Source organism: Furipterus horrens, unplaced genomic scaffold (genome assembly GCF_987537825.1).
Source record: "Furipterus horrens unplaced genomic scaffold, mFurHor1.1.pri manual_scaffold_2, whole genome shotgun sequence".
Taxonomy (NCBI): Eukaryota; Metazoa; Chordata; class Mammalia; order Chiroptera; family Furipteridae; genus Furipterus; species Furipterus horrens.
In genome coordinates, this window is record NW_028327172.1 from 172,584,539 (window position 1) to 172,602,286 (window position 17,748).

The 17,748-nt window shown below is 39.1% G+C and overlaps 1 protein-coding gene across 1 annotated transcript in view; it reads left to right on the forward strand.

Moving 5' to 3' along the window:
- Window positions 1–1,881, forward strand: part of ADAMTS3 (ADAM metallopeptidase with thrombospondin type 1 motif 3) — a 236,137-nt gene extending 234,256 nt beyond the window's left edge. Inside the window, exon 22 of the mRNA XM_090268112.1 lies at window positions 1,044–1,881. Within this exon, the coding sequence (XP_090124238.1) occupies window positions 1,044–1,603 (560 nt within the window). The 3' untranslated portion in view covers window positions 1,604–1,881. The remainder of the gene's footprint in view (window positions 1–1,043) is intronic.
- Window positions 1,882–17,748: the final 15,867 nt, after the last annotated feature.

A 17,748-nucleotide genomic window follows, 5' to 3' on the forward strand; every position in this document is an offset into this window, starting at 1 on the left:
CCACATAATTTAGAAGGTTATAAAGACTTAGAACCAGAACAAGGGTGATGGAAGTGAAGAGTCGGAGGGAAAAGAGAGTACAGGGACAGGTAAGGTCCATTATCCTAGGGCTAGAGCCTTAAACCCATAGGAAGAAGAAAATAATTTCCTTCTCTTAAGATACAGGCATAGAAAAGTCATTTAGATGTGATGATGAACTGATATTTGAAGAGAAACCCATTAAGGTGATTCTCGGACATTCACACCATAATTAGAAGATTACCTTAGCTAATATAAAATACTCAAGCACGTCAAAGTATATAGTAAATCTGTAAATGTCAGGCAAATGTAAGTCTTTCCCCAATTTGGAACGTGGACATGGTTTTGTAACTCTAATAGGTAATATTATAATTTCTAATACCTAATAAGTAAGGGTGGTATTTTTAGCCCTCCCATAAGCCTTGCCAACTGACCCTTCTTTTATTTTTTTTTCAAACTTTAGAAAAAGAATTATTTAATTTCTTTGGCAAGTTACATAGCAGGTTCTTTATCTAGCAATATAATTTTACCCAGTAATACATTTAATCAAGATGTGATCTTGACTTTTTCTTTAGCAATAGATTTTTAAGATTTAATCTGTTCCAATGGATCTTTAGTATATTTTTTTATTTTAAGTTTAATATAGAGGCTACTCTATTAGAAATACAGAAGTACCATAAAATAAAATAAACTAGATGCCTCTTTAGATGCTTAAAATATTGGTTAACCCTATTTTATCATTAGACAATTAGATAAACATTCCTAGTAGGAACAAAAATACCTTCTATCTGAAGACTCCTGATGGAGATATTAAATGTGGTCAACTCAAGTCCTTTGCACATTAAGAACTACTTATTTCATTGAATTCATCCTAACGCTGATATTTATAATGCAAAGGCTCATATGGACAACTTCCATCAATGTCTGATTTTACTTAAATCTTTTTATAGTCATAAACAATTTTAATTTCTTTCTTCCTTATATTTTATTTATATACATTTATTTTTATTTTTTAATTTTTGCAGATGAGCCATGTTTGGGAGATAAATCCATATTCTGTCAAATGGAGGTGCTGGCACGATACTGCTCCATTCCAGGTTACAACAAGTTATGTTGTGAGTCCTGTAGTAAGCGCAGTAGTACCCTGCCTCCACCATTCCTTCCTGAAGCTGCTGAAACTCAGGATGACGTTATCTTTAACCCTGGTGACCTCGCTGGATCTCTAGTGATGCCTACATCTTTGGTTCCTTACTATTCAGAGACTCCTGCTGAGAGGAAGAAATCTTTGAGTAGGGTGTCTTCTGCGGGAGGTCCAAATGCATATGCTGCTTTCAGGCCAAACAGTAAACCTGACGGTGCTAACTTACCCCAGAGGCGTGCTCCACATGCAGGGGGTGTGACTGTGGGACAGGTCTCCCCCGCCACCCGGAGTGGCCCCCTCACTTCCTCTTCACCAATGGCTGCTGCCCCTTCCGTTGCAGTCCATGATTCAATAGGTGCTTCTTCTCAGGCAAGAACCTCAAAGAAAGATGAAAAGGTGATTGACAAGAGACATCCAATAAGCTCATCCACCTCAGAAAGATGAGAAGGTGAACCGGAAAGGCTAGAAATCGGAGGAAAGCCTGGCCAAGCTCCCTCTCCTCCATGGTGCAGCTTGATAAAAGTGAAAATCTCCATTGATTGTCAACTCATTTTACCTGTAAAGGGAAGAACAGAAAGTGCTGGTTCACTTTCCAGTTTTTTTCCTCCTTTTTTTGTTCTGCATTGACTCATTTACCAGAATTCATTGGAAGAAAGCACCAAAGAGTATTAACAGAAGGAAAGTAAGTTGCTAAATACATCGGTCACTCTCTAAAGCTGAAAAGGGACTGAAAGCAATTGTGCATATTGGCTGATTTTTTGGTTTGTTTTTAAAAAGTTATAGTAAAAATAAAAAGGAGGTGCCAACAGTTTAACACCTTAACAAAATATTTTTGAAATGGAGCAAAGAATTCGTAGACTTGTATTCCTATTTATCTATATTAGAAATATTATATGAGCAAATTTGCAGCTGTTGTGTAAATACTGTATATTGCAGAAATCAGTATTATTTTAAGAGATGTGTTCTCAAATGATTGTTTACTATATTACATTTCTGGATGTTCTAGGTGCTTGTCATTGAGTATTGCCTTATTTGACATTTATGGGTTGATTTTCAAAACAGAGTATTAAAGGAAGAAGAATCGCAGCTACTGACAATATAAAGGGTTTTTGTTTAATCAACAATGTGATAGCTAAATTATAGAAAAAGAAAAAAACAGATAAGCTGCAGATATACAGATTTCAGCTTATTTATTACCTTCCATCCTTTAATAAAAAGGAATAGGACTGTGGTCACAGGGACCAGAGACCAGTAAATGAACCAAGGCACGAAAAAACCCAAAACCCTCTTACCAGGACCTCAATAGGCACCACTGAAGTGTCCAATGTTCTTGTGTTGTTTTTTATTTTCCCATAGTTGACATATCCAAGAAAAAGCATACTCGATGTACTGTAATAATAACAAAGGAATATGTATTGAGATAATTTGTATATTGGTAGCTGAGAAAAGCAGCATTGAACTAGAATTGATACTCAAGTATAGTAAGGCTTTGGAAGCAGGTTCAAAAAAGCATTTGTCAATGGTTGCAATATTTATTATCTGCATGGTTCACATACCCAAATGTTCACAACCACAATGCATCTGACTGCAATAATGTGCTAGTAATTTATGTCAGTGGTCACCTTACTCATAATGAAGCCAGAAATGCTCTCTCCAGGGAGTAGATGTAAAGTACTTGTATATAGAATTCAGAACTGAAGATATTTATTAAAAATTGATTTTTTTCTGATAGTATTTTTATGTATTAATATTTACGTTAATATCAATGACATATTTTGGTAAACTAGAGAGACATAATTAGAGATGCATGCTTTGTTCTGTGCCTAGAGGAGAAATTTAAGCAAACTACAACAGCCAAATCAAAGAGCTTAAACTGAACAAATTTGATGTCATGCACAACATTTGCATTTTTAAAGCAGTTGAAACAAAGTTGATTTTGTTCCCCTTCAATAAAACATAAAATAGTATGAACTCAGTTAGCTTTTTGTGAAATAGTGAATTAGAAACATTTTTTAAAGTATGTGGAAGACATACATACTTCATGAGTTATGCTTCAAAAAAAAAAGAAAGACATATATCAGCATAATATTTTTGAGGTCAGTTCCTGAACTATGAAGGTATATTAATCCTTCCAAGCACAGAATGTGCAAGCACTTTTGCATTTTAACCATGGTAAACTAACAGCTTCACCTATGGACTCTATACCTCTAAGGAATCGCTGCTACTTTGTGCAACTTTTGAAAGTCAAATGAATTAGGGGAATTCCAGATCATAAAACAATCCCTGAGCCTCAAGTAGAAGTCATTCCCTTCCCTTAATTTTCCCAGAATGAATTCTCTCTAGTTTGCTTGTGTGTGTATACATCTGGTCCACAGGAGAATACAGAGAAAGATAGTCACACACATACACCTCCCGTAAAGATGTACACATTCGTTATACTTCTGATCTTCAAGCTTCCTTTTCTACTAAGCTAAAAATTCTTTTTTTTTTTTAATTTTTTTTTATCAAAGTGTACACTACTGATGCTGTTTGTTGTATTGGGAGCACGTAGCAATAAAAATGTTAATAAAATACAGATCCGGCTCCATCTAGATTTTATCATTAGATTTATCACTGACTAATGAAAAAGTATTCATTCCTCTACAAAGAGAAATATTATCAAATCCATTTGCTATTATTAGGACTTTCTCTAAAGAGGTTCAAATAAAGTGTGTCTCCTAGTTTCACATCAGAATATATCATAATATATTTCAAAAATAAAGATGTTAGGGGATGTGGTTTAAGTTGATTTTACAGAACTATGAAGAGGCAGAGAGAAAATTATGATAATGCTAGTATATATAAGAAATAAGAGTTGGGGTAGTCTTTTAAAAATAGGTAATCCAGACCTTTTTTTTGTTTGTTTGTTGTTTGTTTTTTAAAGAAAAGCTGCCCACCAGTTTTGAATCCTGATTGCCTGACAATCGGTGGGAACAGTATGCAGAGGAATGGGACATTCCATTAGAGGGCCTTGCATTATGTAACAGGGAAGCACCACCTGCCACTTCATACCTGACTGATCTTGGGTAACCTGGCTAGATTTCTGTTTCCTCGTCTGTAAAATGGAAGAACTGGGAAATATTATTGTGTGTTGGCTATGGGAAATGATGTAAGTAAAGCTGTTAGTACATAGTTAACTCACAATTAATAGTATCATCACCCTGCGGGGGGGGGGAGAAGGGGGATAAGTAGGGGAAGGGTTTAGTCAAAGAACATGTATAAATTACACATGGACATGGACAACGGGGTGGGGAATGACTGTGGGAGAAGGGGTGGACTGGGTGGAGGGGAGCAATGGGGGAAAAAATTGGACAACTGTAATTGAAAAACAATTTTTAAAATTATGGTAAAATACACATAAAAAATAAAATAGTGTCATCATCCATATATAGTCCCCAGCAACCTCATCATGTTGTTCATTATGTGACCATGACCGAAGCACAGCTTTCCTTTGGGGCCCACAGCTACTTTGAATCATTGTCATTGTGTCTCATTGATGGTGGTAAAGAATGTAGTTTCAGAAATCTAAAGACAAAAAATATAGCTTTAAAAATTATCTCCAGTCATTGATTTTGAAGATTTGTAGCTGATTATAGTCCCTTTCCTTTTGCAAACATTAAATAGTCAAACTAAGGTATGAATATGAATGATATATTTCTATAAAGATGGTCAAAAGGACAATAATTCCCCAAATTGTTAGAAAAATGTTTCTCATATTTACATGAATACATTTTGTAGAAATAGCAAGTCATTCCTCTATACCTATTTGACATTTTCTTCATCAAGAAGCTGTTTAAATATAAAATTAAAAAATAAGTTGAAGAAAGAAAGGACTCAACTTCTGGCCAAGATGGAGGCCTAGACAGACATGCTACATCTCCCTCTGCAACGAAGGAATACAACTACCTCAGAACTAGAGACAACCGAAGTTCCAGAAAATTGAGCTGCACAGAAGTCCAACAAACAAAGATATAAAGAAGAAATACCCAAACTGGTGGGAGGGATGGAGCCGGGGCAGAGAGGACGTAGTGTGGTGGTGGCAGCAGTGGTGGCAGTGGCAGGCTGCTGGGAAGCACAGTCATGCATTTTAAAAAGTCAGGAGGGACACCTGGGGAGCAAGCCCAGCACCAGACCAGACCACACAGCTCATGGTCCCAGCACTGGAGAAAATAGAGCCTCATTGCTTCTGACTGTGCAAACCAGTGGGGGTTGGGGCAAAGGAAAAAACTGCCAGTCTCTCAGAAAAGTGCTAGTTTAAGAAGCCCCCATGGTGCTAGAACATCTGCACACCCACCCACTCTGGGAACAACAGCCAGGGCAACAACTAGAAAGGCACCAGACCCATACAAAGTGGGAGAAGTGCCTGGAAAAGGGGCAAGTGCTGAGCCAGCAGCATTGTTCCCTCTCAGACCCCTCCCCCACATACAGCGACACAATATGGTGAGACAGGTCACCCTCTACTTACAAGAAACCTAAGGCTCCACCCCTTACAACATAACAGGAGTGACAGCTCTACCTAAGACACAGAGGCAAACAAACATAGGAGCCTGTCAAATGAGGAGACAGAGAAGCATGGCCCAAAAGGGGGAACAGATCAAAGTTCCAGTGGGAGAACTAAGCGATGAGGAGATAGCCAACCTCACAGAAGAGGAGACAGTCAATAGATGTAAAGTTCAAAACACTGGTGATAAAGATGATCACAGGCTTGACAGACATGCTTGGATATGGCAAACACATAAGGGTAGAAGTGAAGGCTAAGCTAAGTGAAACGAAGAAAAATCCCCACAAAGCCAATGGTGGAAGGAAGGAAACTGGGGTTAAAATCAATGATTTGGAACATAAGGAAGAAAAAAACAGTCAACCAGTACAGAATGAAGAAACAAGAATTGAAAAAGATGAGGAGAGGCTTAAGAACATTTTGGACAACTTTAAAGGTGCGAACATCCAAACCATAGGAGTGTCAGAAGGAGAAGAAGAAGAGCAAGAAATTGAAAGCTTATGTGAAAAAATAATGAAGGAAAACTCACCAAATTTGGTGAAGAAAATAGACATACAAGTCCATGAAGCACAGAGAGTCCCAAACAAGCTAGACCCAAAAAGGGCCACACCAAGACATATCATAACTAAAATGCCAAAGGTTCAACATAAAGAGAGTATCTTAAAAGCAGCAAGAGAAAAGAAGAGAGTTACCTACAAAGGGGTGCCTATAAGACTATCAGCTGATATCTCAAAAGAAACTTTGCTGGCAAGAAGGGACTGGCAAGTAATATTCAAGGTGATGAAAAGCAAGGACCTACAACCAAGGTTACTCTAACCAACAAAGCTATTATTTAGATTGGAAGGGCAGGTGAAGTGCTTCCCAGACAAGGTGAAGCTGAAGGAGTTCATCAGCACTAAGCCATTATTATATGAAATGTCAAAGGGACTTACTTAAGAAAAAGAAGATCAAAATTATGAACACTAAAATGACAACAAACTCACCACTATCAACAACTGAATCTAAAAAATAAAAACAAAATCTATCTAAGCAAAACAGAATAGGAACAGAAGCATAGGTATGGGGATCATTTGGAGGTTATCAGCTGGGAGGAGGAAGGGGAAGAAATGGGGAAATAGTGCAGGGATTAGGAAGCATAATTGGTTGGTACAAAATAGGGGGAAATTTAAGAATAATATAGGAAGGGGTGAAGCCAAAGAACTTATATGCATGACCCATGGACATAAACTAAGAGGGGTGAGGTTGCTGGAGGGAAGGGGGTCACTGGGTGGAGGAGAGCAAAGGGGAAAAAAAATTGGGACTAGTATAACAACATAATCAATAAAATATACTTTAAAAGGAAAAAGGACTCATGGACATGTACAACAGTGGAGTGATTGTGGTGGGGAGGGAATGCATATGGGGGATAAATAGTAAGGGAAAAATACAATAAACAAATTTTAAAAACATTTTAAAAATTAATATATTTTGTGAAAGAAAAAAATAAGTTGGAAAATGATGAAAACATAGATAAGCTATAACAGACATCACTTGTTCAAAAAAGTACTAAATAAAAAAAGTTAACAAGTAAACAGTTAAACTAAAAGTGCTTAAAAGGCACAGGCACTATAACACATCAACTAATATTAGAAAACAATCATCTGGGGCTCAGACAGTTCTGAATAAATCATGTAGAGCTAGAGATAAAATTTTAAACATTAATTAAAGTTTACCCACCAAGCAAAACATTATCTATGAAATGAATTTGTTATCAAAAACAAAAATTCTAAAACAAAACAAGACGCTATAAATTTCTGCAAAATTATCACAGAAATTACCTAGGAATCAGAATTACCCCATATTTTTTCCACATCCTGATATATGGCACATGCTTAAAAAGACAGTCATCTACATCGTGGCGACACTAATGTAGTAACATTGTTGATTGGAAAGGCTGCCCCTTTTCAGCCAGTTCATCCTATCAAACAAATTATTCATTTGACCAATTAGCTTTCAATCATTTGATTTTTTTAACAATTCACCTGAGTCTGAGTCCTGTGTGTATGTGTGTGCACGCGCGCACGCACGCTCACATGCATTTTTTCATTCTACCAAATACCCAAAATTACTCTGATGTCAAGGGCTGGTTTGGCTCAGTGGATTGAGCGTCGGCCTGCGAGCTAAGTGTCACTGGTTCGATCTTCCAGTCAGGGCACATCAGAGAAGGAAAACTCTGACTCCAAAAAACCTCCGCTGCCTTGCGGCATACCTCTTCAGGGGAAAGGCTAAGGGAGTAAACCCCGACAGAAAATCCGGAGCCGGAGTCCCTAAGGCGGTTTGACGTTGTAGTCAACACCGGCAACTCCTGCGGCGCACCTGAAGCCAAGCTGTATTGACTCCGTCTTTCCCTTGGACCCTTCAGCTGCGAAGAGAGGGGGGGTCTGCTGCATGGGCAACAGCAGACCCTCCATATCACCCTGCCCAGGCTCTGTAGCTTCAGCTTCACTGGAGAGGACACTCCAGCATCATCGCAAGATGTCGATTCAACACGGGAGGAGACAGATACCATGTCACTCCCGAGTCGGACTGCACAGCCATTCTCGGCAGTGCAGATAGACTCTTAAGACGCTACACCATCGTCTCTCGAGACGGACGGCTGCCGACGACGACTCTGATGTCAAGAACAAAACGGTTATTCACAGCCAAGTGTTACTCCTACTCATACCATGTGTTAATAACCTGACCTGTAGAATCACTACAAAAGCTTAAACCAAAATAACAAAGCTCTTATACAATCCACTACTGAGTAAACAAGTGATGCTAAAATTAGAAATATATCTACACAAAGACTTCCGGCCTAGATGGAGGCTTAGACGGACATGCTCGGTCTCCCTCTAGAACTAGAGAGGAATACAACTACTTCAAAACAAAAGATAACTAGAAATTCCAGAAAATAAAACTACACGGAAGCCCAACGTATGACGTTATAAACTAGCGGCGCCCTTTGGGCAGGTAAGAAGAGTGAAAAGGCATGGTGCTGTTTGCGGTCGCACCAGGGACAGCGGCAGGGAGAACAATCCCAGCGGCAGGGAGAACAACCCCAGCAGCAGTCGAACCCCCAGCAGCTTGCAACCCCAATGCTGGGGAAAGCAGCCACCACATCGCCCCGAACAGTGAGGCCCAGAGGGCGGGAGGACGGATCCCGGTCTCCTAGCGGAATAACTGTGTGAATCCATCTTGGACCCCCGCCCCCACACAAAGCGCCACGGCGCTGCGAAATAGGTTGCGGATAGGCGCCGGCCGCTGGGCAGTGACGACAAAGCACCACAGCGCAGCAAGAAAGGTTGCAGAATGGCGCCAATCGCTGGGTTGTGATGACAAAGGGCCATGGCGCAGCTAAAAAGGTTGCGGGTTGCCGCCGGTCGCTGGGTCGTGACGAGTACACAGGCACTGCCCCCTATAGCCGGCCCAAGAAAACAAAACGCATCTGTCAAAATGAGGCAGACAACTATAGAAATCCCGGTGGCGCAGCTCACCAGGCAACAGATGAAGAATCTGACAGATGAACAAATAAGAAACCTGTCAGAGGCTCAGTTCAGGGCCATTGTTATCAGGTGGCTTACAGAATTAACAAAAGATCTGGAAAAAGATGAGAAAGAATCGAAAAACACTCATAATGAAAGGAACAAAACCACATACGAGACAGATGGTGAGGAAAAAAAATCCAGAGTTCATATCAACAAACCAGAACATAGAGAAGGAGCAAACAGTCAACCAGTGCAGAGAGAGGAAACGGGAAGCAAGGATGAGAGGATCAGAAACCTCTGGGACAGCTATAAAAAGCCCAACATAAGAATCATTGGTTTGCCTGAGGGCGAAGAAGATGAACTAGAAATTGAAAAATTAAGTGAAAATATAATAAAGCAGAACTTCCCAAACTTGGGGAAGGAAATAGACTTACAGGTCCAGGAAGCACAGAGAGTTCCAAAAAAACTGGACCCAGGGAGAACCACTCCAAGACACATTATAATCAAAATGTCAAAAGTTAAAGATAAAGAGAGAATCTTAAAAGCAGCAAGAGAGAAGAAAAGAATCATGTACAAAGGGGTCCCAATTAGACTATCAGCTGACTTCTCAAGGGAGACCCTGCAGGCAAGAAGGGACTGGCAAGAAATATTTAAAGTAATGAAAAGCAAAAACCTACAACCACGAATACTCTATCCAGCGAAATTGTCATTCAGAATAGAAGGACAGAGAAAGTGTTTCCAGGACAAAATAAAACTGAAAGAGTTCATTAGATCCAAACCACTGTTATATGAGATGTTAAAGGGACTGGTTTAGAAAAAGGAGGATCAAAACTATGAAATCTAAAATGAAAACTGCATCACAAGAAACAACAACAGAAGCTAGGGAATTGAAACAAAGGCAAACTAAACAGGCAACGAGAGTGGAAAAAGAACTATAGGTATGGGGAACATATTGGGGGGAGGTCAACAGGGAGGGGGAATGGGGAGAGGGAGGGAGATGATATAGGAATTAAGGATCATGGTAGGAGGAAATGGAATAGACAGAGAGAGGTTGAGAAGAACTATATGCACAACTAATGGACATGGTCTAAAAGGGGGGGACAACTGGAGGGAGGGGGGCCACTGGGTGGAGGGGAGCAGAGGGAAGGGAAATTGGGACAAATGTGACATTATAATCAATAAAACACATTAAAAAAAAAGAAATATATCTACACAAAGAACATTTATGTTCAAATTACCTGTTTAGAGACCTCCATGGAGAGACTTTCACTAGTAGTTGGAGTGAAAAGAAACTTCCCTATGGTTGAACATAAAGGGACCATTGGTCTACTTCCTATTTCCATGCCAAAGAAATAAGACTTCTGAACTTCCTAAGTTACACTGCCCTGGTTGAGAGTGGGAGCACTAATGCCAGAATGTTGGTTTAAGTGCTGGTTCTATAGCCAACTAATTGTGCCTTGAGTGAATTACTTAATGTGCCTAAATCTCAGTTTTTAAATCTATAAAATGAAGATGGTGATGATACATACTTGATGGGGCTACTTGAGCATGAAATTAGATAATCCAGAAAAAGCAATAAACATGGACTGACAGGCATTGTGTTCAATAAAGGTGTGCAATTACTTTATCTTTTTATGGATGACCAACAGACCTCAAAAGATTCAATTTGATTTTGTATTTTTTCATTGATGTGGTGTCAGTTGAGTTATTTTTATTGTAAAATATATATTTTTAAAATTTTTTTATTAAATTTATTGGGGTGACATTGGTTAATAAAATTATATAGGTTTCAAGAGTATAATTGTATGATACATCACCTGTATATTAATTTTTTAAATCAAGGTCACAATTTTCAAGAAGGTGTATATGTCCAAAAGAATTGGAACACAAGAAAGGAAAGAGTTGTATGAACTATTGTAGTGTAAGACATTGTGATTTCATCATGGACAATCTGGCAAATGACTCCAGAGATCAAGGGAACTGCTCTTTCTGTGGTGGCATCATGCACAAGATATTGTCCACAGACTCTGCCACCAAGTCCTCCTCAATGGGTGACAAACTTTCTCTGGGGTCCAAGGGAGGGGCTGGCTCTGTCTTTACATGTCCAGGGAAGAAGGGCTCACATAAGACCTTTATAATTGAAGGCCCTAGATTAGCGAGTATGTATGTGATCATCATAAAGAAGTGAGCAGAAGTGCGCATTTTGAGAGAAAATCTGAAGGCCATTAGTGAAGCAAATTGCACTTCCTCCTGAGCTTGTTGCAACCCCACACACTACACAGGAGTGTGTTCGGCTATATGCATGGGGCATCTTCTTTATGTATGTTGTCTAAACGATGAGCTGCATTATTCTGGTTTCTCTGTTGGATTTCTATCCTATTTTTACTATCTCAGATGTTTCCTGGTGCTTGAAGGCAGCAACACAGCCTATGGCTGAATGCTTTCGTATCTATAATGACATTCTGATACTATATGACTTTGCTTTGTATTTTCATGATGATTAGAAATGCTCTTGAGTGATTTGGGGGGTGGGGCATCTAAATAAATAGTGTTTTTAACAACATAAAGAGTTACATAATTTTACTCCCTCCATAGTCATCCTTCTGGCTTGAATCTTTGGCCTGTCTCCTACACAGATTCCTTAAACTTACAAGCATGCTCAGGTCTTCCTCATCTTACAGGATAGGATCCAACTTCTGCTTGACTCTGCTTCTGCTCATTAGCCATTATCTACTCTCATTTTTTCACCAACAAAATTTTCAAAGAGGGTGGCCTAACTTCACCACCTCTCTTGGACTATAGTCATGTGCAACCTGGTAAAAATCCCTGCCACTGCTTTAGGTTCTTGAATGATAGTCATGTGGAAACCAATAAAAAACCCTGCCTTCTTCCTTGAGCTTACTTTGTAGCAGAAGAAGCATGCAACATACAATATTCATTATACACTGGTGTGTTAGTATGTTAAAGGTGATAAAGCAAAGCATATTGTAGTATGAAATGGGAGGGGGTGGTAAAACCCACTTAGTAGGTGACAGTTAAGGAAAGGCTCATGGGGGTGAGAGAATAGAGAGCCCAGAAATAAACCCAGGTTCATATGGTCAACTAATATTTGACAAAGGGGGAAAGAACATCAAATGGAGTGAAAAGAGCCTCTTCAACAAATGGTGTTGGGAGAACTGGACAGGGACATGCAAAAAAATGAAACTAGACCACCAACTTACACCATACACCAGAATAAACTCAAAGTGGATCAAAGACTTAAATGTAAGCCGTGATACCATAAAAGTCCTAGAGGAAAAAATAGGCAGGAAAATTAAGGTATCCCACGTAGCAACTTTTTCACTGATATATCTCCTAAGGCAAGGGAAATAAAGGAAAGAATAAACAAATGGGACTACATCAAACTAAAAAGTTTCTGCTCAGCTAAAGAAAACATCAGCAAGATGAAAAGAAAACCAACCATATGGGAAAATATATTCGCCAATGACATCTCAGACAAGGGATTGATCTCCAAAATATATAAAGAACTCATACGACTCAACACCAAGAAGACAGACAACCCAATTAAAAAATGGGCAAAGGACCTGAACAAACACTTCTCCAAAGAAGACATACAGAGGGCCCATAGACATATGAAAGTATGCTCAACATCACTAGCCATCAGAGAGATGCAAATAAAAACCACAATGAGATACCACCTCACACCAGTCAGAATGGCCATCATCAACAAATCAACAAACAACTTGTGCTGGAGAGGATGTGGAGAAATGGGAACCCTGGTGGATTGCTGGTGGGAATGCAGACAGGTGCAGCCACTATGGAAAACAGTTTGGAATTTCCTTAAGAAACTAAAAATGGAACTTCCTTTTGAACCAGCAATTCCATTGCTAGGATTATATCCGAAAAATCCTGAAACACCAATTCAAAAGAACCTATGCACTCCAATGTTCATAGCAGCACTATTTACAATAGCCGAGTGCTGGAAACAACCTAAATGCCCATCTGTAGATGAGTGGATCAAAAAAGTGTGGTACTTTTACACAATGGAGTTCTATGTAGCAGAAAGAAAGAAGGAACTTCTACCATTTGCAACAACATGGATGGAACTAGAGAGAATCATGCTTAGTGAAATAAGCCAGGCAATGGAAGAAAAATACCTTATGCTGTCACCTATTACAGGAAACTAATGAACAACACAAACAAATAAGCAAAATTGAACCAGAGCTATGTAAACAAGAAGTAGACTAACAGTAATAAGGGGGAAGGTGGAAGGGAGAGAAGGGGGTAAGAAGGGGAAGTGTCAAGTCAAAGAACATGTATAAATGACCCACGGACATGGGCAACTGAGTAGGGACTGAATGTGGGGGAAGGGAGGGGCAGGAAAAAAAAAGAAAAATCCCTGCCACTGCTTTAGGTTCTTGAATGATAGTCATGTGGAAACCAATAAAAAACCCTGCCTTCTTCCTGGAGCTTACTTTATAGCAGAAGAAGCATGCAACATACAATATTCATTATACACTGGTGTGTTAATATGTTAAAGGTGATAAAGTAAAGCATATTGTAGTATGAAATGGGGGGGGGTGGTAAAACCCACTTAGTAGGTGACAGTTAAGGAAAGGCTCATGGAGGTGAGAGAATTCGTGGGAAGAACATTCGAGGAGGAAAGAATGAGGAGTGCAAAGTCCCTGAGGCATGTTGGAGGAACATCAGGGACAATGGTGAGCTGGATGGAAGTGTTCATGGTGAGTAGTAGGCAATAAGGTCAGAGAGGTTAGGGCTGACTGAAAAATCACTAGAACCTGGCAGCTGTTATAAGGACTTGGGTTTTTATTTTTATCAGCTTCTCTATAGTATTCTATGGCCTAGTGAAAAGGACCCAGGATTTGGTCCCAGATAATTTGAGTTTGAATTCTACTTCCCTTTCATGAACTGTGGGGCTTGTCTTTTAAATTTTCTTAGTTCCCTCTTCCACAAAATGGAATAAAAATACTTTTATCAGACCCTTTTAGACCCTTAAAGTCACTGACCCTTTAAGCCATGTCCAAACAAAGCACTTCCCTGGTTTCTTTCTATCGAATCATTGGGTTCTTCCTCAGCCTTTTATACTCCTAACCCACAAAATCCCATCCCAGATCTATTTTTCCACTTTTACTGTCTCATAAAACTATCTCCAGCTTTTCAGCCCCCTTAAAATGAGCTTTGTCCTCTACTGTCCTTGTGAATTTAGTCAAGGCCAGGACCTGTTCTCAATCTCTATGTACCCAGAGTCTTGCACATATGATACTCAACAGTTTTTTACCAAATCAGTGAGTAATGGTTGTTTTTAACCATTTCTCATAATAGGCACAATTCCCTCACCTTTCTTTGTGTTCACTCATTCCTCCACGCCCATGCCTCACCCCATTTATTGGTTCTACAGATTTGTTTGGCCAGGAATGACCAACTCATGGATTCCCGGTTGAGAATTATTTCCAAGGGGTAAACTAAAGTAGTTAAGAAACTCAATGGCCAAATAACATGAAAATTCACAACTCTTATTTTTGTCACATTATTAGAATATTTTTAAACTACCAGATGAAAAAGACATGATTCTATGCTATTCAATTCACTTATAAGTAGTGGCTGGAGTCAGAGTAATTGGAATGGAAACAATTTATGGCTTAAATAAAAATCTGAAAGAGATTTTTAAATGTAAAGAATTTTCTGGTGATATAGTCTAATTTTATGTCTTTAAAACCATCTAACAAGTGGTATTAACATTGCCCCAAAATTTACTTTTATAGCCCATAGCATCTCCTGAGTTCCAGACTTATACCTACTTACTTGACATTTTCACATTTGGACAACTAATAATTTCTAACCTAACAAGTCCAATTTTTAATTCCCATTTTTCCCACCTTGCTATCCTCCAAACCCTTTCATCCAGAATTTTCCTTTCTCTCAGTGTCTCAAGCCCAAATTATGTAGTTACCCATGACTCCTTGGATCAGTTTTCTATTGCTGCTATAAAATATCATCACAAACTTAGTGGCTTGAACAATACAAATATCTTACAATTCTGTAGGTTAGAAGTCTAACACAAGACTCAGTGGGCTAATATTAAGGCATCAGCAGGCCTGCATTCCATTCTGGAGTCTCAAGGGGAAAATCCATTTCCTTACTTTTTCCACCATCTAGCACCTACCTATATTCCTTGACCTGTGGTCCTTTCATTCATCCTCAAAGCCAGCAACAGTGGGTCAGTACTTGTTGCCTGATGTCTCTCTCATCCTTCTGTCATCTCATCTTTCTCTCAGCATAACAGGAAAATCTCTGCATTTAAAGGATTCATTGGATTAGACAGAACCACCCAAAAGTCTAGGATAGTCTCCCCACCTCCAGGTCAGCTAATTGGTCACTTTAATTCCAATTGCAATTATTAAAATTCTTAATTCTACCCCTGCCACATAATGTAACATATCCATAGGCTCTTGGGATTTAGATGTGGATGGACACTTTTGGGGGGTTTTATGCCTACCACATACCTCTCTTTCTTTAATTATTTAAGAAATCTTGCTTGTTCTAACACACACACACACACACACACACACACACATGCACACACACACACACACACACACACACACAATCCATTACTACCACCCTGGTCTCAGTCACCATCATCTCTCACCTAGATTGTTGCCCTACTGTGGTCCTTTCTGTTCAGAGCAGCTCCTCATTTAACTCAGAATATTTACAGTGGCTTATGAAGTCCTGCATGCATCTGACTCCTGTGCATCACCACCCCCCTCAAGTCGTTACTTCACTGGTCTCATTTCCTACTAGTCTCTCTCTTAACCACTCTGCTCCTGCCAGAGTAGCCTCTCTTCGATTCCAGGTATACCCCTACCTCAGGACATTTACATTAGCTGTGTCCTCTGCCAGGAATGCTCTTTCTAGAGTATCCACTTAGCTGAATTCCTCACGTCCTTCAAGTCACGTAATCAATAAGGACTATCTCAGTAATCCTGTTAACATCGCAACCCACACCCCTCCCCACAGAACTCCTTCTAGTCTTATTACTTTGCTCTACTTTTTCTTTTTCTGTAGCACTTAATATCTTCTCACTTATCACATCATTAACTATCTCCTTCACTAAAAGGTAAGCACCACAAAGGTGGGGGTATCTCTTTTGTGTAACACTCGAAGAGTAACTGGTAGGCACTCAACAAATCACTGTCAAATGTTGAATAAACTAATGAATAAGACAAACTGAAGGCACTGGTTTTCCCTCCCTTTTTTCACTCTTCCATATTTATAAAGTATTCTTAGTGCCTTTCTTCTCTTTTGCCAGTCCATTAAATTCTGCTTTGTGGTGACTGCATTAAGCTTTTTGTTTTCCTCATTATATTTCATTCTGCATACTTGATAGTATCACACAGAATTTCATTCTCAAGACACAGGACATTAAATCTATGCAGCCATTGCTACTCTTTCAAGATTTAGCAGACTTTTCTTACAGCTCTCTGCCTACCTTGTTAGTATGAAATTGATCCATTTTTTCTGATTTGTTGTCAATTTAACATATCTTCAAGTTAACTATAATGTTTTGTCATGCAATAATACACTTATTAAGTTTAATGTAAGTTCTCATTAGAATTTATTCTATGAATGTATTTTGAGCTTTAAGAATATACTTGATAATTTATAAGCCTATGAAAGGACTTTGACATTTGTAATAGTATCTTAAGTTTGGAAATTAATTAAAACTAAAGCTAAATTAATTTTTAAGTATTTTAAATCATTTTTGAAATTCAGAATTGAGTTACTCAAAATTTATAACCTAAGTAGCTGATCACAGCTATAGGTACAATAATCTCTGAAAAGTATCTTAAAAGCCTAAGACAGTCTATAAGCATTTATTCATGCTTTTTTATTTTTTTTCACCCTGGATTTTCTGTGCTATGCATGTATTTCCTGTTATACTCTTTAAAATTTAATACTGTTTGTGAGAGTAGCACTTGGTATTTCCATGGTTCAGAAGAATGAAAGGAGAATTATGGTTGTTGAAGTCAGTAATTTCCAGAGTGAGCCTTGCTCCATTTCCACACACCTCAAAGCTAAACATGTCCAAGCTTACACTGAGTTTAAAGAGCTAGGAATACCCCCACAACAGCCCCAGGAATACATGCTGGATATTCCTCTAGTTCATCATTGTTCGAAGTATTTCGTGCAGAACACCTTTGTGTTGGTTAATTTCATGTAGCAAATGGACTGGGCTAAAAAATGCTCAGATAGTGGTGAAACATGCTTACAAGTGTGTCTGTGAGGGTGTCCCAGAACAGATTAGTATTTGATTCACTAACTTAAATACAGAAGATTGCCCTCATCAATGTGGGTGGGCATATTACAATCCACGGAGGGCCTAAGTAAAATAAAAAAGTAAAGAAGGGTGAATTCATTCTCTCTGTTCGAGCTGAGACATCCATCTTTTCCTGCCCCTAGCCACTGGCCCACCTGGTTCTCGGGCCTTCAGACACAGATTGGCACGTATACTGGCCCCCAAC